The sequence below is a fragment of the Trichomycterus rosablanca genome, chromosome 4 (assembly GCF_030014385.1).
Source record: "Trichomycterus rosablanca isolate fTriRos1 chromosome 4, fTriRos1.hap1, whole genome shotgun sequence".
NCBI lineage: Eukaryota > Metazoa > Chordata > Actinopteri > Siluriformes > Trichomycteridae > Trichomycterus > Trichomycterus rosablanca.
Window position 1 is genome coordinate 2,114,997 of NC_085991.1, and position 19,606 is coordinate 2,134,602.

The 19,606-nt window shown below is 44.7% G+C and overlaps 1 protein-coding gene across 1 annotated transcript in view; it reads left to right on the plus strand.

Annotated features, from left to right (window-relative positions):
- The window catches only part of LOC134312101 (tyrosine-protein kinase JAK1-like), a 32,132-nt gene extending 13,146 nt beyond the window's left edge, over positions 1-18,986 (plus strand). The window contains exons 10-24 of the mRNA XM_062993783.1: positions 1-154; positions 268-371; positions 1,447-1,593; positions 3,069-3,156; positions 3,552-3,679; positions 5,170-5,305; positions 5,999-6,150; positions 11,208-11,358; positions 11,462-11,556; positions 12,466-12,658; positions 13,272-13,396; positions 13,507-13,679; positions 14,653-14,770; positions 15,820-15,930; positions 16,763-18,986. The exon at positions 1-154 is cut by the window's left edge and continues 42 nt beyond it. Of these exons, the coding sequence (XP_062849853.1) occupies positions 1-154; positions 268-371; positions 1,447-1,593; positions 3,069-3,156; positions 3,552-3,679; positions 5,170-5,305; positions 5,999-6,150; positions 11,208-11,358; positions 11,462-11,556; positions 12,466-12,658; positions 13,272-13,396; positions 13,507-13,679; positions 14,653-14,770; positions 15,820-15,930; positions 16,763-16,888 (2,001 nt within the window). The 3' untranslated portion in view covers positions 16,889-18,986. The remainder of the gene's footprint in view (positions 155-267; positions 372-1,446; positions 1,594-3,068; positions 3,157-3,551; positions 3,680-5,169; positions 5,306-5,998; positions 6,151-11,207; positions 11,359-11,461; positions 11,557-12,465; positions 12,659-13,271; positions 13,397-13,506; positions 13,680-14,652; positions 14,771-15,819; positions 15,931-16,762) is intronic.
- The last annotated feature ends 620 nt before the right edge of the window (positions 18,987-19,606 follow it).

Genomic DNA, 19,606 nt, shown 5'->3' on the forward strand with positions numbered 1-19,606 from the left:
CAGATTGAGAGAACCGAGGGCGGCTTCTGTCTGTGCGGGACCGAAATCGAGAAGCCCACACTGAGAGAGCTGACCGATCACCTGTGTGGTCACTGTCTGAGTACAGAGAGCATCTCCCTGAAGCTGGCACGAGGCTGCCCGCCTCAGCCCAGAGGTGAAGTGTGTGTGTGTGTGTATTGAGTGTGCACATGGATTGGAGAAGAGTTGGTTTGATCTATGGGTCTTTACTTACTGTGACAGGCTTGTCTGTGTTGTTTTGATTTCCAGAGCCGTCCAATCTCTTAATGGTGACGAGGCCAGACTCGGTCCCGCCTCCGTCCGTAACTAGTCAGCTCGTCTTTCACCGGATCAACAAGGACGACATCGTTCAGGTTCGACCGCGTTGTTGTGTTTCCTTAGATTTGATCAATTTTAATCCTACACTAGGAATCATACAGCAGTAGCCAAGTGGTTAAGGTACTGGGCTAGTAATCAGAAGGTTGCGCAAGGCCCTTAACCCTCAATTGCTCAGACTGTATACTGTAACTATAATGTACGTCGCTTTGGATAAAGGCGTCTGCTAAATGCCGAAAATGTATATGTAAATACACCGATTAGGCATAACATTATGACCACCTTCGTAATATTGTGTTGGTCCCCTTTTTGCTGCCAAAACAGCCCAGCAACTGTGATGCTCTAGGTATTCTGTATATCCACCTTTCTATCAGAACCAGCATGAACTTTTTTCAGCAGTTTGAGCTACAGGAGCTCGTCTTTTGTATCGGACCACACGGGCATCAATGAGCCTTGGCCGCCCATGACCCCGTCGCCGGTTCACCGCTGTTCCTTCCTTGGATCACTTTTGATAGATACTGACCACAATCTGGCCCTCAGATCCTCACGCTCGCCCATTTTTCCTGCTTCTAACATCAACTTTGAGGATAAAATGTTCACCTGCTGCCTAATATACCCCCCCACTAACAGGTGCCGCGATGAAGAGATAATCAGTGTTATTCACTTCACCTGTCAGTGGTCATAATGTTATGCCTGGTGAGTGTACGTATAAAAATTCAAGCATTGTATTTAAAAGTCAAGTCCTTGCCGAAAAACAAACACGCTTAGTTGAACTATGAACCATTTGAGAGAGGTAGAGCGTTTAACGGTGCCACTGTTCTTTTGTCCCTCTGACTCACAGTTCATTGTTGAATCATTTATGATTGCACTACTGCACGAAAGCTGCATGCCAGTACACGCAGTGCAAATCGAACGACGGAGATCTGACTGGGTTTCCATAGAACTATTCACTGTAATAAGACACCAAATCCATTTCCTGCCCAAAGAATTGAATCCTGAAACTAACAAATCATATTTTTCTAATGATGAAACATGGATAAAACGAGGAGAGATAAAATGATTGATGGAGGCGCTTGGATTTGAAAAGGTTCGTTATTGATCATGTTTGTACAGGAGACACATTTGGGGAAAGGAACCCGCACCAACATCTACTCGGGAACTCTGAAGATAGAGAATGACGATGATAGTCTGATTAGTTTTAACAACACCGAGGTGAAGGTGGTCATCAAAGTACTCGGCGCGGGGCTTAAAGACATTTCGGTAAGTGCATTCATTACATCCACCACTAACTGAACGTTCATGTGTGATTATCAGACTATATGCTAGCCCACCATTGCTGACATTACGGACAATAAGTGGCTCGTCCGCGGGTGGGGTTCCTCATTACTTCTGCCTGATGGATGGCGCCCCTACAGAGACGGGGGATAATGGATACGAATCTCCATACGAACCACTTCTGGTGCAGGTTTAAAGAAGCAGTCAGGTACTGCGCACATTTTGGAGGGGGTGTGTGTTATTCACGGCCCTCTTCAGTCAGGAGTAGAGGTCTTTTATTATTTCTCTTAAAAACAAAATAAAATGCTGTATTTGTGCTTATCTTTTATTGATCTAAATAATGAATGTCCTTTTATTTCTGAGGTAGGTACAAACTATGCAAAACAATGCTGCACATTTCCCTTATTGTGTAAAAAAAAAACTGAAATGAAATGAATCCCACATTAAATAAATAAATGAATAATACAAATAAAGAGTAGAGAAGTATCCTCACGTAAATAAATTTGGCTGGAAAATTCAGAACCTGGCAACTCTGTAGTGACGTCAACCAGGCGAGGTGAATAGCGCCAGCGCCCTCTGCTGTTTAAACTGAGTATTGATTCATTATACGTATAAACCGATTTGAATCGTTACACATGTGAATCGATTTTTAACTGTCTTGTGGTGCATCGTTACATCCCTAGTGATTAGACATGACTAGATTAAAAGGAAAATCAAATGAAGAATTGATATAAAAAGGGCGGCGCCCAGGTGGCGCAGCAGCATATCCCGCTAGCATGCCAGCGCCGAGATTGTGAACTCCTCGGTTCAAAACTTGGCGTTGCCACTGGTCATCTAGCGGGCATAATTGGCAGTGCCTGCAGCAGACACGTTTCTGCTAGGGCTTGATGACCGGACTATGTGGTGAACGCCGTGTAAGGACCCTGATCAGATATAGAGGCGCCTGTGCAGAGTGCATGGGTGAAAAAGGGCTCCGCTGAGGGCTGCGTGCGGGTCTGAGGAGGCGTGAGCGGCAGTATACCCACCTCGACTGCAATCAGGGATCCACCAGCAGCGGAAGACAGATTGACTACACTAAACTGGGAGAAAATGCATAAATAAAAATAGAAAAAAGGAACATAGCAGAGTCCGTCACCAAGTCCAGGGTTTATTTCCTGTATGAAAATCACATTTGTTGATCCTGGTCTGTTGGCTCTTGTTTCGCAATGTAACTGTGATGCCTTTGGCGTCCCCCAAGTTCTATGTCTCCAAACAGAACAGAGGTTAAATTCTTCACATTTTTGTTTAGTAAGATATAAACATAAATCTGCTATCACTGTTTTTGTGCTCGGTCATATGATCACATTCCATCTAGGGCGTTTATTTAAAACACACACCTCTCGGCCAATCAGAAACTGGGAATTTTCCTGCCTGTGGTAAATGAAAACGTGATGTATATTTATGAATCTCTGTATCTCAAGGCTTTCCTGGAAATGGTGAGTTCGATGCGGCAGATCTCACACAAGAACATGACGCTGCTGTACGGCATCTGCATGCACAGCATGGACAGTAAGTGCGTCTCTAACGTACGATTCGTGGCCAAAAGTATGTGGACACCCCTCCTAATGATGGATTTCCGGTTATCCAGCCCCATCTATAAAATGAAATGTAGGGAATAAAGTTTGGGGAGGGCACAGAATTAAGGTCCATAAATAAAAAAATAAATACACTGTGAGTTCGGTAAGCCTTTGTCTTACTAAAGAGCACAAATTCTCATAGACACTCCACAATTTCGCAGCAAACGAACCTTGAAGAAGCACATTAATGCTCATGATGTTGGAATAGTGGAGGCCAGCGAGCTCACGAGCAGGTGTCTACATACTTTTGGCACTATTTTAATGAACTGTTCATTCATTGTATGTGTTAGGTAGCTGAATGACCCGATCGTGTTCTCTTCTGTTCAGTAATCATGGTGGAGGAGTTTGTGCAGCACGGCCCTCTGGATCTGTTCATGCGAGCCCATCACGCCGAGCTCAGTCCGTCCTGGAAGTTTCAGGTCGCCGAGCAGCTCGCCGGCGTCCTCAGTTACCTGGTGAGTTAATACGCCGCGTTTTTAGCCATGACTGGTCACCAATAAGAGATTGGACGGCTCTAGAAAGCAAAACAACACAGACAAAGTTGTCACGCACGGTTGTTATTCTGGTAAAAAAAAAAAACTATTTATTTACACTAAGGCTGGTATGAACTCTATTGGGGGTAGAAAATCACTTACATGCAATCATATTTCCAAAAAAAGTTGGGACAGTAGAATAAAAAACGACATCCCATGCTTTCACTTTGCTTCAGTCCAACTCAGATGAACCCAGATGGCATCTATAGCGTTTCTGGATGTTGTTGATCTATTTATAACTTTGAGGCAGTGGTTCCAGCCTGAGTGTGACTTAGTGTACAAAGCCACGTCCATCACGACATCACCTTAGCCCCATTCAGTCTTCGGGATGTACTTTGATTTGATATATGGCTTTTATTTGCATTTGTAGATGCAGCCTCAGACTGTGTGTACTGACAATGGTTTTGTAAAGTATTCCCGAACCCATGTGGTTATTACTTAATACAGAAGGCTTTTAATGCAGTGCTGTCTTAAGGGTTGAAGGTCTCGGGTCTTCAGTAATGGTTAACAGGCTGAGTTAGGCATGTCTGATTGGGCACCCAGCCAGGTCGATAGCACCTCCTAAGATTTGAACTCAAGAGCTCGAGATCTAAGCGGTGGTGGGTTAGCGCATTAGACCACTGCGGTACCTGAGGGTCCTAAAACAGGTGTTTTTATTCATTCCACAAACGTACCAGTATTATTTGGCTCTCTGTCCCAAATGTTTCAAATAAATTGCAGGCCTCAATTTAAATAATAGTAGTGTTTATTTATTATTTGTACTTTACCTACTGTCCCAACTTTTATGGAATTTGGTTGGCGAAATGAGTGATATGCTTCCAACGTTATGGCAACGGTTCCAGTATGTGTGTGCCTTTGTGTACAAAGCCACTTCCATAAAGACGTCACCTTGTTCCTGTTTAGTTTTTGGGATGAATTGGAACACGGATTGCTAGACAGGCTTTTGTGTCCAAAATCAGTGCCTGACCTACATTTAAATTTTTTGGCATTTAGCAGATGCTTTTATCCAAAGCGACTTACAGTACTGTGAGATTGTATTGTCTAAGTAATTAAGGGTTAAGAGCCTTGCTCAAGGGCCCAACAGTGGCAACCTGGCAGTGGTGGGGCTTGAACCAGCGACCTTTTGATTACTAGTCCAGCACCTTAACCACTAGGCTACAACCGACCTAACAAACCATCTTTTCACTGAACGTGCACACATTCTAAACTCTGTTGTAAGGCCAACTGTATATTAATGCTCATGATTTTGGAATGGGAGGTCCAGCAGGCTCATGGTCAGGTATCTACACCCCTACGCTCATATTGTAGCAGAGTTTGGGTTTAGAATTATAAACCAGTTTTAAATACTTTCTTTACTCTCCAGTTCACAAAGCTGTTGTCCCATTTTTTTCTTCCCCCGTTCTGTCCGACAGGAGGATAAGAAACTCGTCCACGGCTACGTGTGCACCAAGAACATCCTGCTGGCCAAAGACGGCCTGGATGGAGAACAAGCTCCCTTCATAAAGCTCAGCAATCCGGGAGTTCCCATCACCATGCTCAACGAAGAAGGTAACACCGAGCTCCGCTCAGAAGTTTACATACACCTGTCTTGAGATCAGTTTTTCGTCTGAGACTGAATAACTGAATACATTACAGGGAAAAAATTCACAAATTTGATACATTTATTGAGGATTTTTTTTAATCACACACAATCTGGCACGTACATCAAGTCCTTCAGCTCTTTGTGCACTAGCTGAGCGCTTATTTTCACCTACTTGAAGATCTGTATCGCGCACAGAGAGTCATGCACCAATCTCCATTATCCCCCGTCTCATTTATCAGGCTCCATCAGTCAGCCAGCAGAGGCCGTAACTGCAGCAGTTATGAGAAATTGCTACGGCCTCCCTCGCTCGGACGAGCCAATTATGGTCTGTGTAGGCGTCCGGCTGGCCGATAACAAGAGATGTTTTTTTTTTTTACGTTTTCCATAATTCCTGACCTTATTTTGGAGTATGTTGCAGGCATTTTCTTCTGGTCTCTACTTTTTATTTGCATTTACATGCTGTCCCATGCTTTCTCGAAAAATATTGTCATTTAATATTTAAGTGACATTTTTCACTCAAATATTTGGTATATTTTAAATGAAAGAACTCATTTTTGATACATTTTTTCCAAACTGTTCAGCCACAGAACAGGAACAGTCGCAGGAGTCGCATATGAATTGTGGAGTAATTCCGTCTCTGTTGTTCTGTGTTTTAACAGAGTGTGTGGACAGAATCCCCTGGATCGCCCCCGAGTGTGTGAACAACCCCAAAGCTCAGAGCGTCGCCGTGGATAAGTGGGGTTTTGGGACGACCCTGTGGGAGATCTGCTACAACGGAGAGGCTCCGCTCAGGGACAAGAAACGTACCGAGGTGCTTCGACTTCTGTTAAAACTGAAAACAAGTAAAAAGTATTCGCGTGGGTGCCTTGATTATTTAACGTTTGGATTTAATCGTGGTGAGTTTGAGCTCTCTAGTATGAATCTGAGAGCCTGGCGCTTAACAGGCACGACTGGCCAGACAGACAGATAGGGAGAGAAACATACAGACATATAGATAGATATACAGACAGATAGAGAAACAGACTGACTGACAGACAGACAGACAGACAGACAGACAGATAGATAGATAGACAGATAGATAGATAGATAGATAGATAGATAGACAGATAGAGAAACAGACAGGCAGATAGATAGACAGACAGACAGATAGATGGAGTAACAGACATACAGACAGATAGAGAGACAGACAGATAGACAGACAGATAAATAGATAGATAGATAGATAGATAGATAGATAGATAGATAGATAGATAGATAGATAGATAGATAGATAGACAGACAGACAGACAGAAAGACAGATAGATAGATAGATAGACAGACAGACAGATAGATAGACAGACAGACAGATAGACAGGTAGACAGACAGACAGACAGACAGATAGATAGATAGATAGATAGATAGATAGATAGATAGACAGACAGATAGACAGGTAGATAGATAGACAGACAGACAGATAGATAGATAGACAGACAGACAGATAGAGAAACAGACAGGCAGATAGATAGACAGATAGACAGACAGATAGATGGAGTAACAGACATACAGACAGATAGAGAAACAGACTGACAGACAGACAGACAGATAGATAGATAGACAGATAGATAGACAGACAGACAGATAGATAGATAGAGAAACAGACAGATAGACAGACAGATAGATGGAGTAACAGACAGACAGATAGAGAAACAGACAGATAGACAGACAGACAGATAGATAGACAGACAGATAGACAGACAGACACAGATAGACAGACAGATAGAGAAACAGACAGACAGACAGACAGACAGATATATAGACAGGTAGATAGATAGACAGACAGACAGATATATAGACAGATAGACAGGTAGATAGAGAAACAGACAGACAGACAGATATATAGACAGATAGATAGATAGATAGATAGATAGATAGATAGATAGATAGATAGATAGATTGACAGACAGACAGACAGACAGACAGACTGACTTGACTGACTTGACTGACTGACTGACTTGACTGACTGACAGATAACTTTATAATCCCATAAGGAAAGTCAGTTATTTCAGCAGCTCAAGACACGTTAAAACAAAAAGTATTAAAGTACACAAGTAATGTTGTATGTAATTAAATAAATAGAATAAAAATGTAGTATGTAATATTTCAAAAAGTACTTATAACTAATAAACTGCATGTCTGACCTAGACAAAACTAAGAATGAAAAAAGTAGATATAGAAAATAGAAGTATCAACCTAATATACACTACTCACAAAAAGTTCGGGATATTTGGCTTTCTGATGAAATTTCAGGATGAACCTAAAATGCACTCTAACCTTTACAGGTGAACTTAATGTGACCTTCTCTAAACTTTTGAATGCACATGTCCAACTGTTCAATGTTTCAGTACTTTTTGCACAACTTGCTGTTCTCTAACAAGGAGCGTAACGGCAAAATTCACAACAGCTGTTTGATCCATGAATCGACCAATACATTTCCTGGTTCAATTACAATTGGTATTTAAACAGTCCTCCTCATCATGCTGTTCACATTTTGACATCATGAGACCAAGACGACACCTAAAGATCGATCAACAGTGCCTCGCCATTGCGAGGCTTCAGACAGGATGTTCTCAGACGGAAGTGGCCGCTGAGCTTGCAACAGAGATACAGAGAGACTGGAAGAGTCACAGAAAGGCATAGGAGTGGACGTCCTTTGGCCACATTTACATTTACATTTACATTTTCAGCATTTAGCAGACGCTCTTATCCAGAGCGACTTACAGAAGTGCTTCCATAGTGAACATTTCATTCCTTAAGTTTAGATAGACAACAGTCGAAGAACACAACTCTGCTAAAACCTGTTAGAACCAAAGTGCCCTTTTTTTTTTTTTTTTTTTCTTTTTTTTTTTTTTTAAATGGAAAAGATTGGAATAAAGTGTTAGTAAATAAGTACAAATCAGCCTAAGTGTTTAGTAAAAAGGTGTGTTTTTAATCGTTTTTTAAAGACAGCAAGAGACTCAGCTGTTCGGACAGACAGAGGAAGTTCGTTCCACCATTTGGGCGCTAGAACAGAGAACAGCCTTGATGCTTGTCTTCCTTTAGTCCTGGATGGAGGCTCAAGTCGAGCTAGACTAGAGGCTCGGAGGTTGCGTGGTACAGAGCGGGGTTTGATTAGACCCCGAAGGTCCATTTTTGGCTTTGTAGGCGAGCGTCAGTGTTTTAAACTGAATGCGTGCAGCTACAGGAAGCCAGTGAAGAGAACGCAGCAGTGGGGTGATGTGGCAGTGTTTGGGCTGGTTAAAGACCAGACGAGCAGCTGCATTTTGAATGAGCTGTAAGGGTTTAATAGTGGATATGGGAGCTCCTGCCAGGAGGGAGTTGCAGTAGTCCAACCGAGAGATTACAAGTGATTGCACCAGAATCTGGGTAGCTTCTCTGGAGAGAAATGGCCGAATCTTCCTGATGTTGTACAGGAGGAACCGGCACGATCTCGTCATGTTGGCTATATAAGGAGAGAAGGTCAGCTGGTTATCCAGGACAACACCAAGACTTCTTACCTTATCAGATGGTCTAATCTGGAAGTCATCCAGAGAAATGACTAGGTCCTGGGTTGGAGACTGATCTCCAGGAATGAGCAACATCTCTGTCTTGCTGGGATTAAGTTTTAGATGATGAGCTGACATCCATTGTGAGATATCTCGCAGACATGCTGAGATGCGAGCTGAGACTTGCGTGTCTGAAGAAGGAAATGACAGAACGAGCTGAGTGTCATCTGCATAGGAGTGGTAGGAGAAGCCATGGGAGGCTATGACCTTACCCAGAGAGCGGGTGTAGATAGAGAAGAGAAGTGGGCCAAGTACAGAGCCCTGAGGAACACCGGTTGAGAGAGTGCATGGGGTAGATATGGATCCCCTCCATGACACTTGGTAGGAGCGCCCTTCCAGGTAGGAGGCCATCCATTGCCATGCTGAACCTGTTACTCCAAGGTTGGAGAGAGTGGTCAGGAGAATGCTGTGATTCACTGTGTCGAAGGCTGCAGAAAGGTCAAGAAGAATAAGAACAGATGACAGTTTGGCTGCTTTGGCTGCATGAAGCTTCTCAGTAACAGCTACAAGTGCTGTTTCTGTAGAATGTGCTGCCTTGAAGCCAGACTGGTACGGATCGTGGAGATCATTCTGAGTAAGAAAGGCAGATAGTTGGTTATAGACAGCACGTTCAAGAATTTTGGATAGAAAAGAGAGGAGTGAGACAGGTCTGTAGTTGTTAATGTCTATAGTGTCTAGTGTAGGTTTCTTAAGAAGGGGAATGACCTGAGCCTTCTTAAAAGCAGTAGGGACAACACCTGATGTCAGGGAGTTGTTGATGATGGGTGTGATGAAGGGGATTAGGTCCTGTGAGATGTCTTTGAGGATGGTGGATGGTATAGGGTCAAGTGCACATGTAGTGGGATTGCTGGATGAGAGGAGCTGTGTAACCTCATCCATGGTGAGTGGGGTGAAGCTGGTGAGTGTGTTGGTGGGTTGAGGGTCAGTTGAAAGTGGGTCAGTCGGAGACAAGGATTGATTGATTGATTTTGTCAATCTTGTCCTGGAAGAATGTTGCAAAGTCAGTAGCAGTGAGAGAGGCAGAAGGGGGAGGAGGAGGAGGGTTCAGAAGAGAGGAAAAGATAGCATGAAGCTTACGTGGGTCAGCAGCAGATTGTTCAAGCTTGGCTTTGTAAACATCCCACGCTGATGACCGCTTCATTGTGAACAGTGCCCTGCGGAACCGGATGATGAATGCCACACGACTCCAGGCACGTTTAAGGGAGGTGAGAGGAACCCAAGTGTCACGTCAGACCATTCGAAACCGTTTACATCGGCGTGGTCTGCGTGCCAGACGACCTGCAAGGTTGCCTGACCACACCACCAGGCACAGGCGTCGTTCACGGGAGCATTTACGCTGGACGAGGGACCGGTGGGCCTCAGTGCTGTTCACTGATGAAAGTCGATGCACGCTGAGCAGAAATGATGGCCGGCAACAATGTTGAAGACGTCAAGGAGAGCGCTATGCATCAGTCACTGTCGTCACCAGACGAGCCTTTGGTGGTGGTGGTGGTGTTACAGTGTGGGCAGGTGTGTCTAGTCAATACAGAACTGCCCTACACTTTGTGAATGGTACAGTGACAAGCCCATACTACTTGAATAGCATCATTAATCCAGTCATTGTGCCTCTGCATGAACAACACAGGCCTAATTTCATCTTCATGGACGACAATGCTCCAGCTCATCGAGGTGGCATCATTAGGGAACGGCTGCTGGAGACCGGGGTACCTCAAATAGAGTGACCTGCATATTCTCCAGACCTGAATCCCATAGAAAACCTATGGGATCAGCCGAGTCGCCGTGTAGAGGCTCGTAACTCTGTACCCCAGAACCTCAATGACCCGAGGGCCGCCCTTCAAGAAGAGTGGGATGCCACGCCTCAGCAGACAATAAGTCGACTTGTGAACAGCATGAGGAGACGTTGTCAAGCTGTAATTGATGCTCAAGGGCACATGACAAGTTATTGAGACATTGAGATGTTTTGTTGGAGTATACCCACCACTGTTGTTGGCTTTTGTTTCAATAAATTGTTTGAGATGAGGAAATCTCCATTGCATGCTTCTACTTAAATGCCCGACTTTCATGATATAATATCACTGTAGCGTGAACTTTTGACCTTTTCCATAAATTTCACCTGAAAGCCAAATATCCCTAACTTTTTGTGAGTAGTGTTGGTTAGAAATTGTAGTAGGGAATTGAGGATGACTAAAATGAGAAGGGGGTGGGAGTTGGGTTCATGTGGAAGCTCTTTAACCCTTAACTATTCTCTGAGTTTAATTCCGTGTGTTTTGTGTGTGTGTCGAGCAGAAGGAGCGCTTCTACGAGGGCAAAGGCGCGCTGGTGGTCCCCGACAGCAGCGAGCTGGCCGAGCTGATCACTCAGTGCATGAACTACGACCCCAGGAAGAGGCCGTTCTTTCGAGCCATAGTGCGAGAACTGGACCGCATTAAGGAACACAGTAAGCGGCTTTTTGCAGAAGTGCACGTTTTTATCATTTAGCGATGCGATGTAGAAAACGGTGAACTTTAGCTTGACGCGCCTTTCTCACGCCGTGTCTGCAGACCCGTCGATGGTGTCGGATGTGATTCCTGTGCTGGAGAGCGACCCCACACAGTTCGAGAGCAGATTTCTGAAGAAATTACAGAACCTGGGAGAGGTACCGCAGCAGAAATACACACAGAGAATTAAATATATACACCGATCAGCCGTAACATGAAAACCACCTCCTTGTTTCTACACTCAGCTCCACTTACTATATAGAAGCACTTTGTAGTTCTACAATTACTGACTGTAGTCCATCTGTTTCTCTACATGCTTTGTTACCCCCTTTCACCCTGTTCTTCAATGGTCAGGACCCCCACAGGACCACCACAGAGCAGGTATTATTTAGGTGGTGGATGATTCTCAGCACTGCAGTGACACTGACATGGTGGTGGTGTGTTAGTGTGTGTTGTGCTGGTATGAGTGGATCAGACACAGCAGCGCTGCTGGAGTTTTTAAACACCTCACTGTCACTGCTGGACTGAGAATAGTCCACCAACCAAAAATGTCCAGCCAACAGCGCCCCGTGGGCAGCGTCCTGTGACCACTGATGAAGGTCTAGAAGACAACCGACTCAAACAGCAGCAATAGATGAGCGATCGTCTCTGACTTTACATCTACAAGGTGGACCGACTAGGTAGGAGTGTCTAATAGAGTGGACAGTGAGTGGACACGGTGTTTAAAAACTCCAGCAGCGCTGCTGTGTCTGATCCACTCATTCCAGCACAACACACACTAACACACCACCACCATGTCAGTGTCACTGCGGTGCTGAGAATGATCCACCACCTAAATAATACCTGCTCTGTGGGGGTCCTGTGGGGGTCCTGACCATTGAAGTACGGCATGAAAGGGGGCTAACAAAGCATGTAGAGAAACAGATGGACTACAGTCAGTAATTGTAGAACTACAAAGTGCTTCTATATGGTAAAATGGTGAGTGTAGAAACAAGGAGGTGGTTTTAATGTTATGGCTGAATAGAATATGATTGACGGGTGATTTGTGATGTCCCGCTGTGCCACAGGGTCACTTCGGGAAGGTGGAGCTGTGTCTCTACGACCCTCACGGAGATCAGACGGGGCAACTGGTGGCCGTCAAGTCGCTCAAATCGGAGAGCGAGGGGCCCGAGTGCAGCAACCTGAGGAGGGAGATCAACACCATGAGGGAGCTCTACCACCAAAACATCGTCAAGTACAAAGGCATCTGTACCGAAGAGGGTGCGTAAACGTACACATTCATAAAAGTTTGGACACCCCATTCGACCGGGAAACTGACTTCTGCACATTCATCACACAGTTATTGTTTATTTGCTGAATTTAACATGCGGGAGATAAAAAACAACCATTTTCACCCCTCCTTATTGTATCCAAGTTTGCATGTTCTCCCTGTGTCTGCGTGGGTTTCCTCCGGGAGCTCCGGTTTCCTCCCACAGTCCAAAGACGTGCAAGTGCGGTGAACTGGAGACACAAATCTTCCAACGGCTAAACTGTTCCACCATCTATTCCGTCTGTATAGATGCCCGACCGGCCGTTAGCACCGCTGATATCCGTACCCCGTATTTACCCACACACAGTATTCATTTTTAGGGCGGCTCGGTGAGTAGCACTGTCGCCTCACAGCGAGAAGGTCCTGGGTTTGATTCCGAGGTCTTTTCTGTGTGGAGTTTGTATGTTCTCCCCATGACTGTCCATGACTTGTGAACTGATGAATCTTGTGTAATGAGTAACTATCGTTCCTGTCATGAATGTAACCAAAGTGTAAAACATGACGTTAAAATCCTAATAAATATTAATTTATGTCCTATTATTAAAGACAGAATTTCCGTTTCAGGTGGAAGAACGATTAAGCTGATCATGGAGTATCTGCCTGCTGGAAGCCTGAAGGACTTCCTACCCAAAAACAAGGCTCATATCAGCCAGCAGCGCCTCCTGCTTTACGCCATCCAGATATGCCAGGTACAGACAACACGGAGGCTCTCAGATGCAGCTCTGAGGAAGCAGCTACGACCACAAGCTTAAAACTAGATGCTGATTTGCTAAATGTTAATGTTAATTGTTTCTTAAAGGGAATGGACTACCTGGGCTCTCAGAACTACATCCACAGAGACCTGGCGGCTCGGAACGTCCTGGTGGAGAACGAGATGCTGGTGAAGATCGGAGACTTCGGCCTGACCAAAAGCATCAAAGATAACGCGGAGTATTACACGGTGAAGGAGGAGCAGGACAGTCCAGTGTACTGGTGAGCAAACCTGGCGTCCACATCGTGTTCCACACAAAATAATGTGGAGTTCTCCCCTTTAGTGGCCAAACTTTAGTGGCTTCTACTCATCTGGGAAGAATTTTTTTTGAAGTTCTTGGAAATAAGAAGGCCTGGCTCCCAGTTCATCCCAAATGTGTTCTTTAGGGTTGAGATCAGGGCTCTGTGCAGGCCACCGGTCTCTACAGGGGCACAGTCATGCCCAAACTGTGTCCAACACAAACGCTGGTTAGACTGAATGAGCACAAATTCTAAAGTGTGTGTGTGTGTGTGTTTCTGTGTGTGTGTGTGTGTGTGTGTGTGTGGAGCAACTCCAATTTAATTTCATAGTTGTGATCAGTGTCCACATACTTTTGGCCATATACTGCACAGAGCTCTGACCTCAGCCCTCACTGAACAGCTTTGGGATGAACTGGTACATCAACTGAGGCTTCCCTTTAAATGCATGGGCACAAATTCCCATATACATACTGTAAAGTCTTGACTGATAAGCCTTGTCAGAAGATCTGAAGAGATCACACACAGGTCGATCTATTTTAATAACGTTGGATGCTCAGGTGTCCAAATACTTTTGTCCATATTGCTGATTGATAAAACCAGTGATGTGGCTTATCAGATAAGGTTCCAAACGACTGGTCAGAAGGTTGAGGGTGCCAAAATGCCACCGTTGGACCCCTGACCCGGGCCCTTAACCCTTGATTGGCAGCCTAGCGGTTAAGGTACTGGACTAATAATCCAAAGGTCGCTGGTTCAAGCCCCACCACTGTCAGGTTGCAACTGTTGGGCCCTTGAGCAAGGCCCTTAACCCTCAATTGCTTAGACAGTATACTGTCACAGGACTGTAAGTCGCTTTGGATAAAAGCGTCCGCTAAATGCTGAAAATGTAAACGATTGCTGTGATCGGTCGTTGCCGAATGTCTTCATGTAAATGTAAATGAGAATCTGACCTGTTTAGGTACGCGCCCGAGTGTCTGATCCATCGCAAGTTTTACAAAGCATCGGACGTCTGGTCCTTCGGCGTGACGCTGTACGAACTCATGACCTACTGCGACCGCAAGAGCCGGCCTCCCGAGGTAAATCATCCCAAACGCATCCTAAAACACAGGGCGCGGGTATCGATCCACACTCGCACATTCACACACTTGCTCACTGATCTTGAACGAACGTTTTTTTAACCATAGTGCAATATAGGGGCGGCTTGGTGGGTCAGTGGGTAGCACTGTCGCCTCACAGTGAGAAGGTCCCGGGTTCGATCCCCAGGTGGAGCCGTCCGGGTACTTTCTGTGCGGAGTTTGCATGTTCCTCCCGTGTCCGTGTGGGTTTCCTACGGGAGCTCCGGTTTCCTCCCACAGTCCAAGTGAGGTGAATTGGAGATACTAAATTGTCCATGACTGATATTGATATTAAAAACTTGAACTGATGAATCTTGTGTGATGAGTAACAACCGTTCCTGTCATGAATGTAACCAAAGTGTAAAACATGACGTTAAAATCCTAATAAATAAAATAGTGCAATTTGGTATGAGGGCGGCACGGCTGCTCGGTGGGTAGCACTGTTGCCTCACAGCGAGAAGGTCCCGGGTTCGATCCCCAGGCGGGGCGGTCCGGGTCCTTTCTGTGCAGAGTTTGCATGTTCTCCCCGTGTCTGTGTGGGTTTCCTCCGGGTGCTCTGGTGTCCTCCCACAGTCCAAAAACATGCAGTCAAGTTAATTGGAGACACTGAATTGCCCTATAAGTGAATGGGTGTGTGTATGTGTGTGCCCTACGATGGACTGGCGTCCCGTCCAGGGTGTTACTGTGTGCCTTGCGCCCATTGAAGAGCTGGGATAGGCTCCAGCAAGACACACACCCCCCGTGACCCTAATTGGATAAGCGGATGAGAAAATAAATGAATTAATGAATGAATTTGGTATGAATTTTAAGTAAAAATAGCCTTGCCTAATAAATTGGTAACTGCACTAGTCTTGCAGCCACAGTTTAAACCTAAGAAGCTAAAATCAAATACCAAACACGTTTTGGCATCTGCGTTTGTGCAAAATCGCGTGACTTCCTAACGAGCTTTTCCATCCTTCTGTTCCTCTAACTTGAACTTCTTATGCTCTGATCTTTCTCTCCTCACTAAGATGTTCCTGAACATGGTTGGCCGATCACACGGGCAGATGACCATGGCACGTTTGGTGAAGGCTCTGGAGGGAGGGTGGCGTCTGCCCTGTCCTGCATCCTGCCCAGACATGGTAAGATACTTCAATATTACAACATCTACACAAAGGAATTGCAATATGATAATAAAAATATAGGGAGGTAATAATAAGTTGAAACGGCTCTCTGATCTGCTGGGATCTGTACGGAGCTTCCTGAACTTTCCTCATGTAACGCATGTGGAAAGGGTCTGTCTAAAACCTAGTGACCCGTCCTGCTCCCTACTCCCTACCTGATCAGCTGCCTCAGTAGAGAGGATTCCAATAACACATCGAACTCATACGGCAGATTATTTAGACGCTCTACTTATACAGAGATTACGTCACCACAGTTTTAGCAAACTAAGCTAACACAGTTTAACACAGTCTCCCTCCGTGTACCGAAAACTGTCAAACCGTCCCTGACGCCCCAATTTACAAATAAATGACACTTGTGTAGTTACACCTTTATACAAATTAAACATCAATGAGAAATTATTTACATTTGAAAGGAACTCCGTTGGTTGCCCCACATTATATTCGTCCACCAGGTTTGTCATTTTTTGTGAGGAAAGTCGTGCCGCACTGAATTCTGGGATTGCCTTCAGCGCTGAGGAGGCGTCGGACGCTCCCTCGTCATTCAGTCAGATCATCACTCAGAATTAAGGCGCCTCAGTAGGAGCACTTTAAGGGATCTAAGAATTTAGACACGCCCTCTTCTCGGGAGCGTAGGATGATGGGAAATGCGTCTGTGTAGAGAGATCACAAAGTTTTCGGACAGACCCTATACCTTCAGTGTAAATAACACAGGGAGATTAGAACCCTGATTGGTTAGAATGGTTGACGATGAGCTGCTCGTGTTGACTTTGATTTTCTCCACGTTGTGCAGGTGTACTCGCAGATGAGGAGGTGCTGGGCTTACGTCCCCGATGAAAGAGTCGACTTCAAAGGCCTGATCGAGGTGTTCGAGCGCCTCCTGTCCAGCGAGGAGCTCAGCTTACTGCACAGCTGTTAAAGCGCCTGGTTCGGCCGCCGGATTCGAGCCTGATTTAATAGTAATCTGAGCTGAGATGAACATGAATGTGTTTTTGTAGTAATAGATCGTCATGTAGGACAGAAGATCTGATTTGTAAAAGCCACTGAGTTCCTCAGAGTTTCAAAAAGTTCCAAGATTTGCTCCTCAAAACTGATTTGTGAAAAGCATGAGACGACCTGAGTAAAAAAAAAAAAAAAAAAGAGGAACTCCTGATCCAAGGGGGTCGACACCGTCGCCACTGATGACCCCTAGTTGCACTCTCATTATTGCCAACCTTAAATAATACTCTATGGCCAGAAGTATCCGGACATCCCCCTGCTTACTGAGTTTTTGTCTTTTAGCCAAACCGGTTCCTAACAGATCTGTTATATTTAAGTACAGTGGAACCTCGATTTAACAGACAAAATCTGGAAAACTGAACGTCCGGTTCGATTGTTTAAACTTCCCAAGAGAAGCGTGCCAAGACCAGTAGTTCAGTAATCGTCCACTAGGTGGTGCACGTCTCTCTGATTACATGAGCGTGAGGCTTTATTTCGTCGGGAGGCTCGCTTTGTTCTCGCCTTTTTTTCTGTGTTTTATGCTTTATGTATTTTTGCAAGTTCTAGAACTAGCTCCAGTAACCACCAGCAGAGCTTCAGACTCAGAATAATAGATAGCAATATATGATCACGGCATAAAAACATCTCCTCCACCATACACGGTAAATGAAATGTCTCCCCAGTAGTACAAAACACCAATTTTAATATTTATTTACAGCTTTTACATGACATATTTACATTTCTTTGATCAGATGTGCATGTTGAGCACGTTTGTGGACCTCAGTGCTGCATTTTTGTATATTTTTTGCACCCCCTAAAAAAAAAACCTTGCTGTCTCGGATAATCTCATTTTACGATTTAAGCCTGTAGTTTATATTACCTGTACTGAGGTACCGAGAAAAAAGTCACCTGACACGTTTACGTCATACAAAACCTCCGTCCTGGATTTATGTTTCATTGCTTTTATTGCACTTTTGCTTTTACAATTGAAATCAAACGTTTACACAGACGTGTGAGGAACACTTGTATGATTTCTGCAGCTGTTTCTGTGACTGATCAGAACTTACATACCTGGTTAGGTGTGTTAGGATTAATGTCATCCCAATTTTGTATCACGGCCACGATTGAATACAGTTGGTCAGTTTCTCTGTGCCTATATAAATAGGGTGGGTTTGATCGCACCCGTTACAAGGTAGGAAATGTGTCTTGACGGATAGATGTACCACATAACCACCAAAAAGTGACCATGTCAACGTTCAAGCGAGCTTAACACCGCAGTGAGCTTAGAGGCTGCCATGCAAACCACATTGACCGAGAAAAGGCGAGGTTTTTTTTCTCCTGAACTAGACAGGAGACCACTGTTCCATGTAGCTTTTAATGAGAGCAGCCAAACTAACTCTATAATCACTAAGAAGAAATAAAAGAGGCTGTATGGGAAATGTAGGTGTACTCTTATAGCCCAGCAAGAATGAAATAAAATCAACCCAAGACTTTTATGACAAACATGTTTCTTACGTGTGTATGTAAACTTTTGACCTCAGCTTTAGATAAATGGGGCTGTTCACACATAATAAATGTGATGTTTTGCACAGTTCGGATAATCTAATTGTATGAGGGAGACATTTCAATTCGCTTTGTTGCTGCACCTCGTAAAATTAAATTCTATTTTCATGCCTAGAGTTTGACGTTTGCTCTTCAATCATTTCTTCAGTTCTAACTTACGATTCTCATCTGAAGCGGATCTCATTTACACCGCACTGCGTAGCCCGTCGGGTAAAATGGGGTCATGGTTTGGGGTCACCTGTCAAAAAGTGTTGAAGAACCCCTCACTGACCCACTGGCAAACAAAGCACCTTGGTGCTTCAAACTCATTTTCATCGAGGGCCACATCTGCAGTATGGTGGCCCACAAAGGGCCGATTGTAACGTATCCTGCTGTGATTGCTCTCTGCCTTTCAATTCTTGGAGAATTTGTTGTTTTTCTTGGAGGATAAATTCTGTTTGGTGTCAAAATGCCAAATTAAATCTGTATATTTATAACGTATATCTACTGTACATTTATATTACTCTCCTTTACCACAGACATCTTGAAGCACAAACTTGTTTTCACTTCCCATCTTTGATTAAATTTACTCCTTCTGGTCGCCGCTCAGGTGGCGCAGCGGTAAAGTATGCTAGCGCACCAGAGTTGGGTTTCTAGATACATCGTATCGAAACTCAGCTCTGCCTTTCCGACTGGGTTGGGCGAGTATGAACAACGTTTGGATGTTGTTCAGGGGCTTAGGGGTAGAGTCGGAGCATAGGTCCTCATAACTGGTACAACTGCGGCCCCTGCTGGTTGACTGACGGCGCCTGCACTCGGCTCGTGCAGGTGAAAAATGCAGGCTGTCCTGATTGCGTGCCGGAGGGGGTGCAAGTCAGTTGAGTGGCGTCCTCAGTCAGCGGCAAAAGGGTCGAATCAGTATAGAGGACACAATCAGGGTAATTGGACACGACTAGAATAGGGATAAAAATTGGGGAAAAAAGTGGGAAAAAATAGAGAATTTACTCCTTCTGCCTTATGAACATTTTGGGATGATTTGTAAATATTTCTCAGCATCACTTGTTGGAAAACCGCCTCAGTTAAACGCTGATATGGAAACACTGCCTTCTAGTGGCGG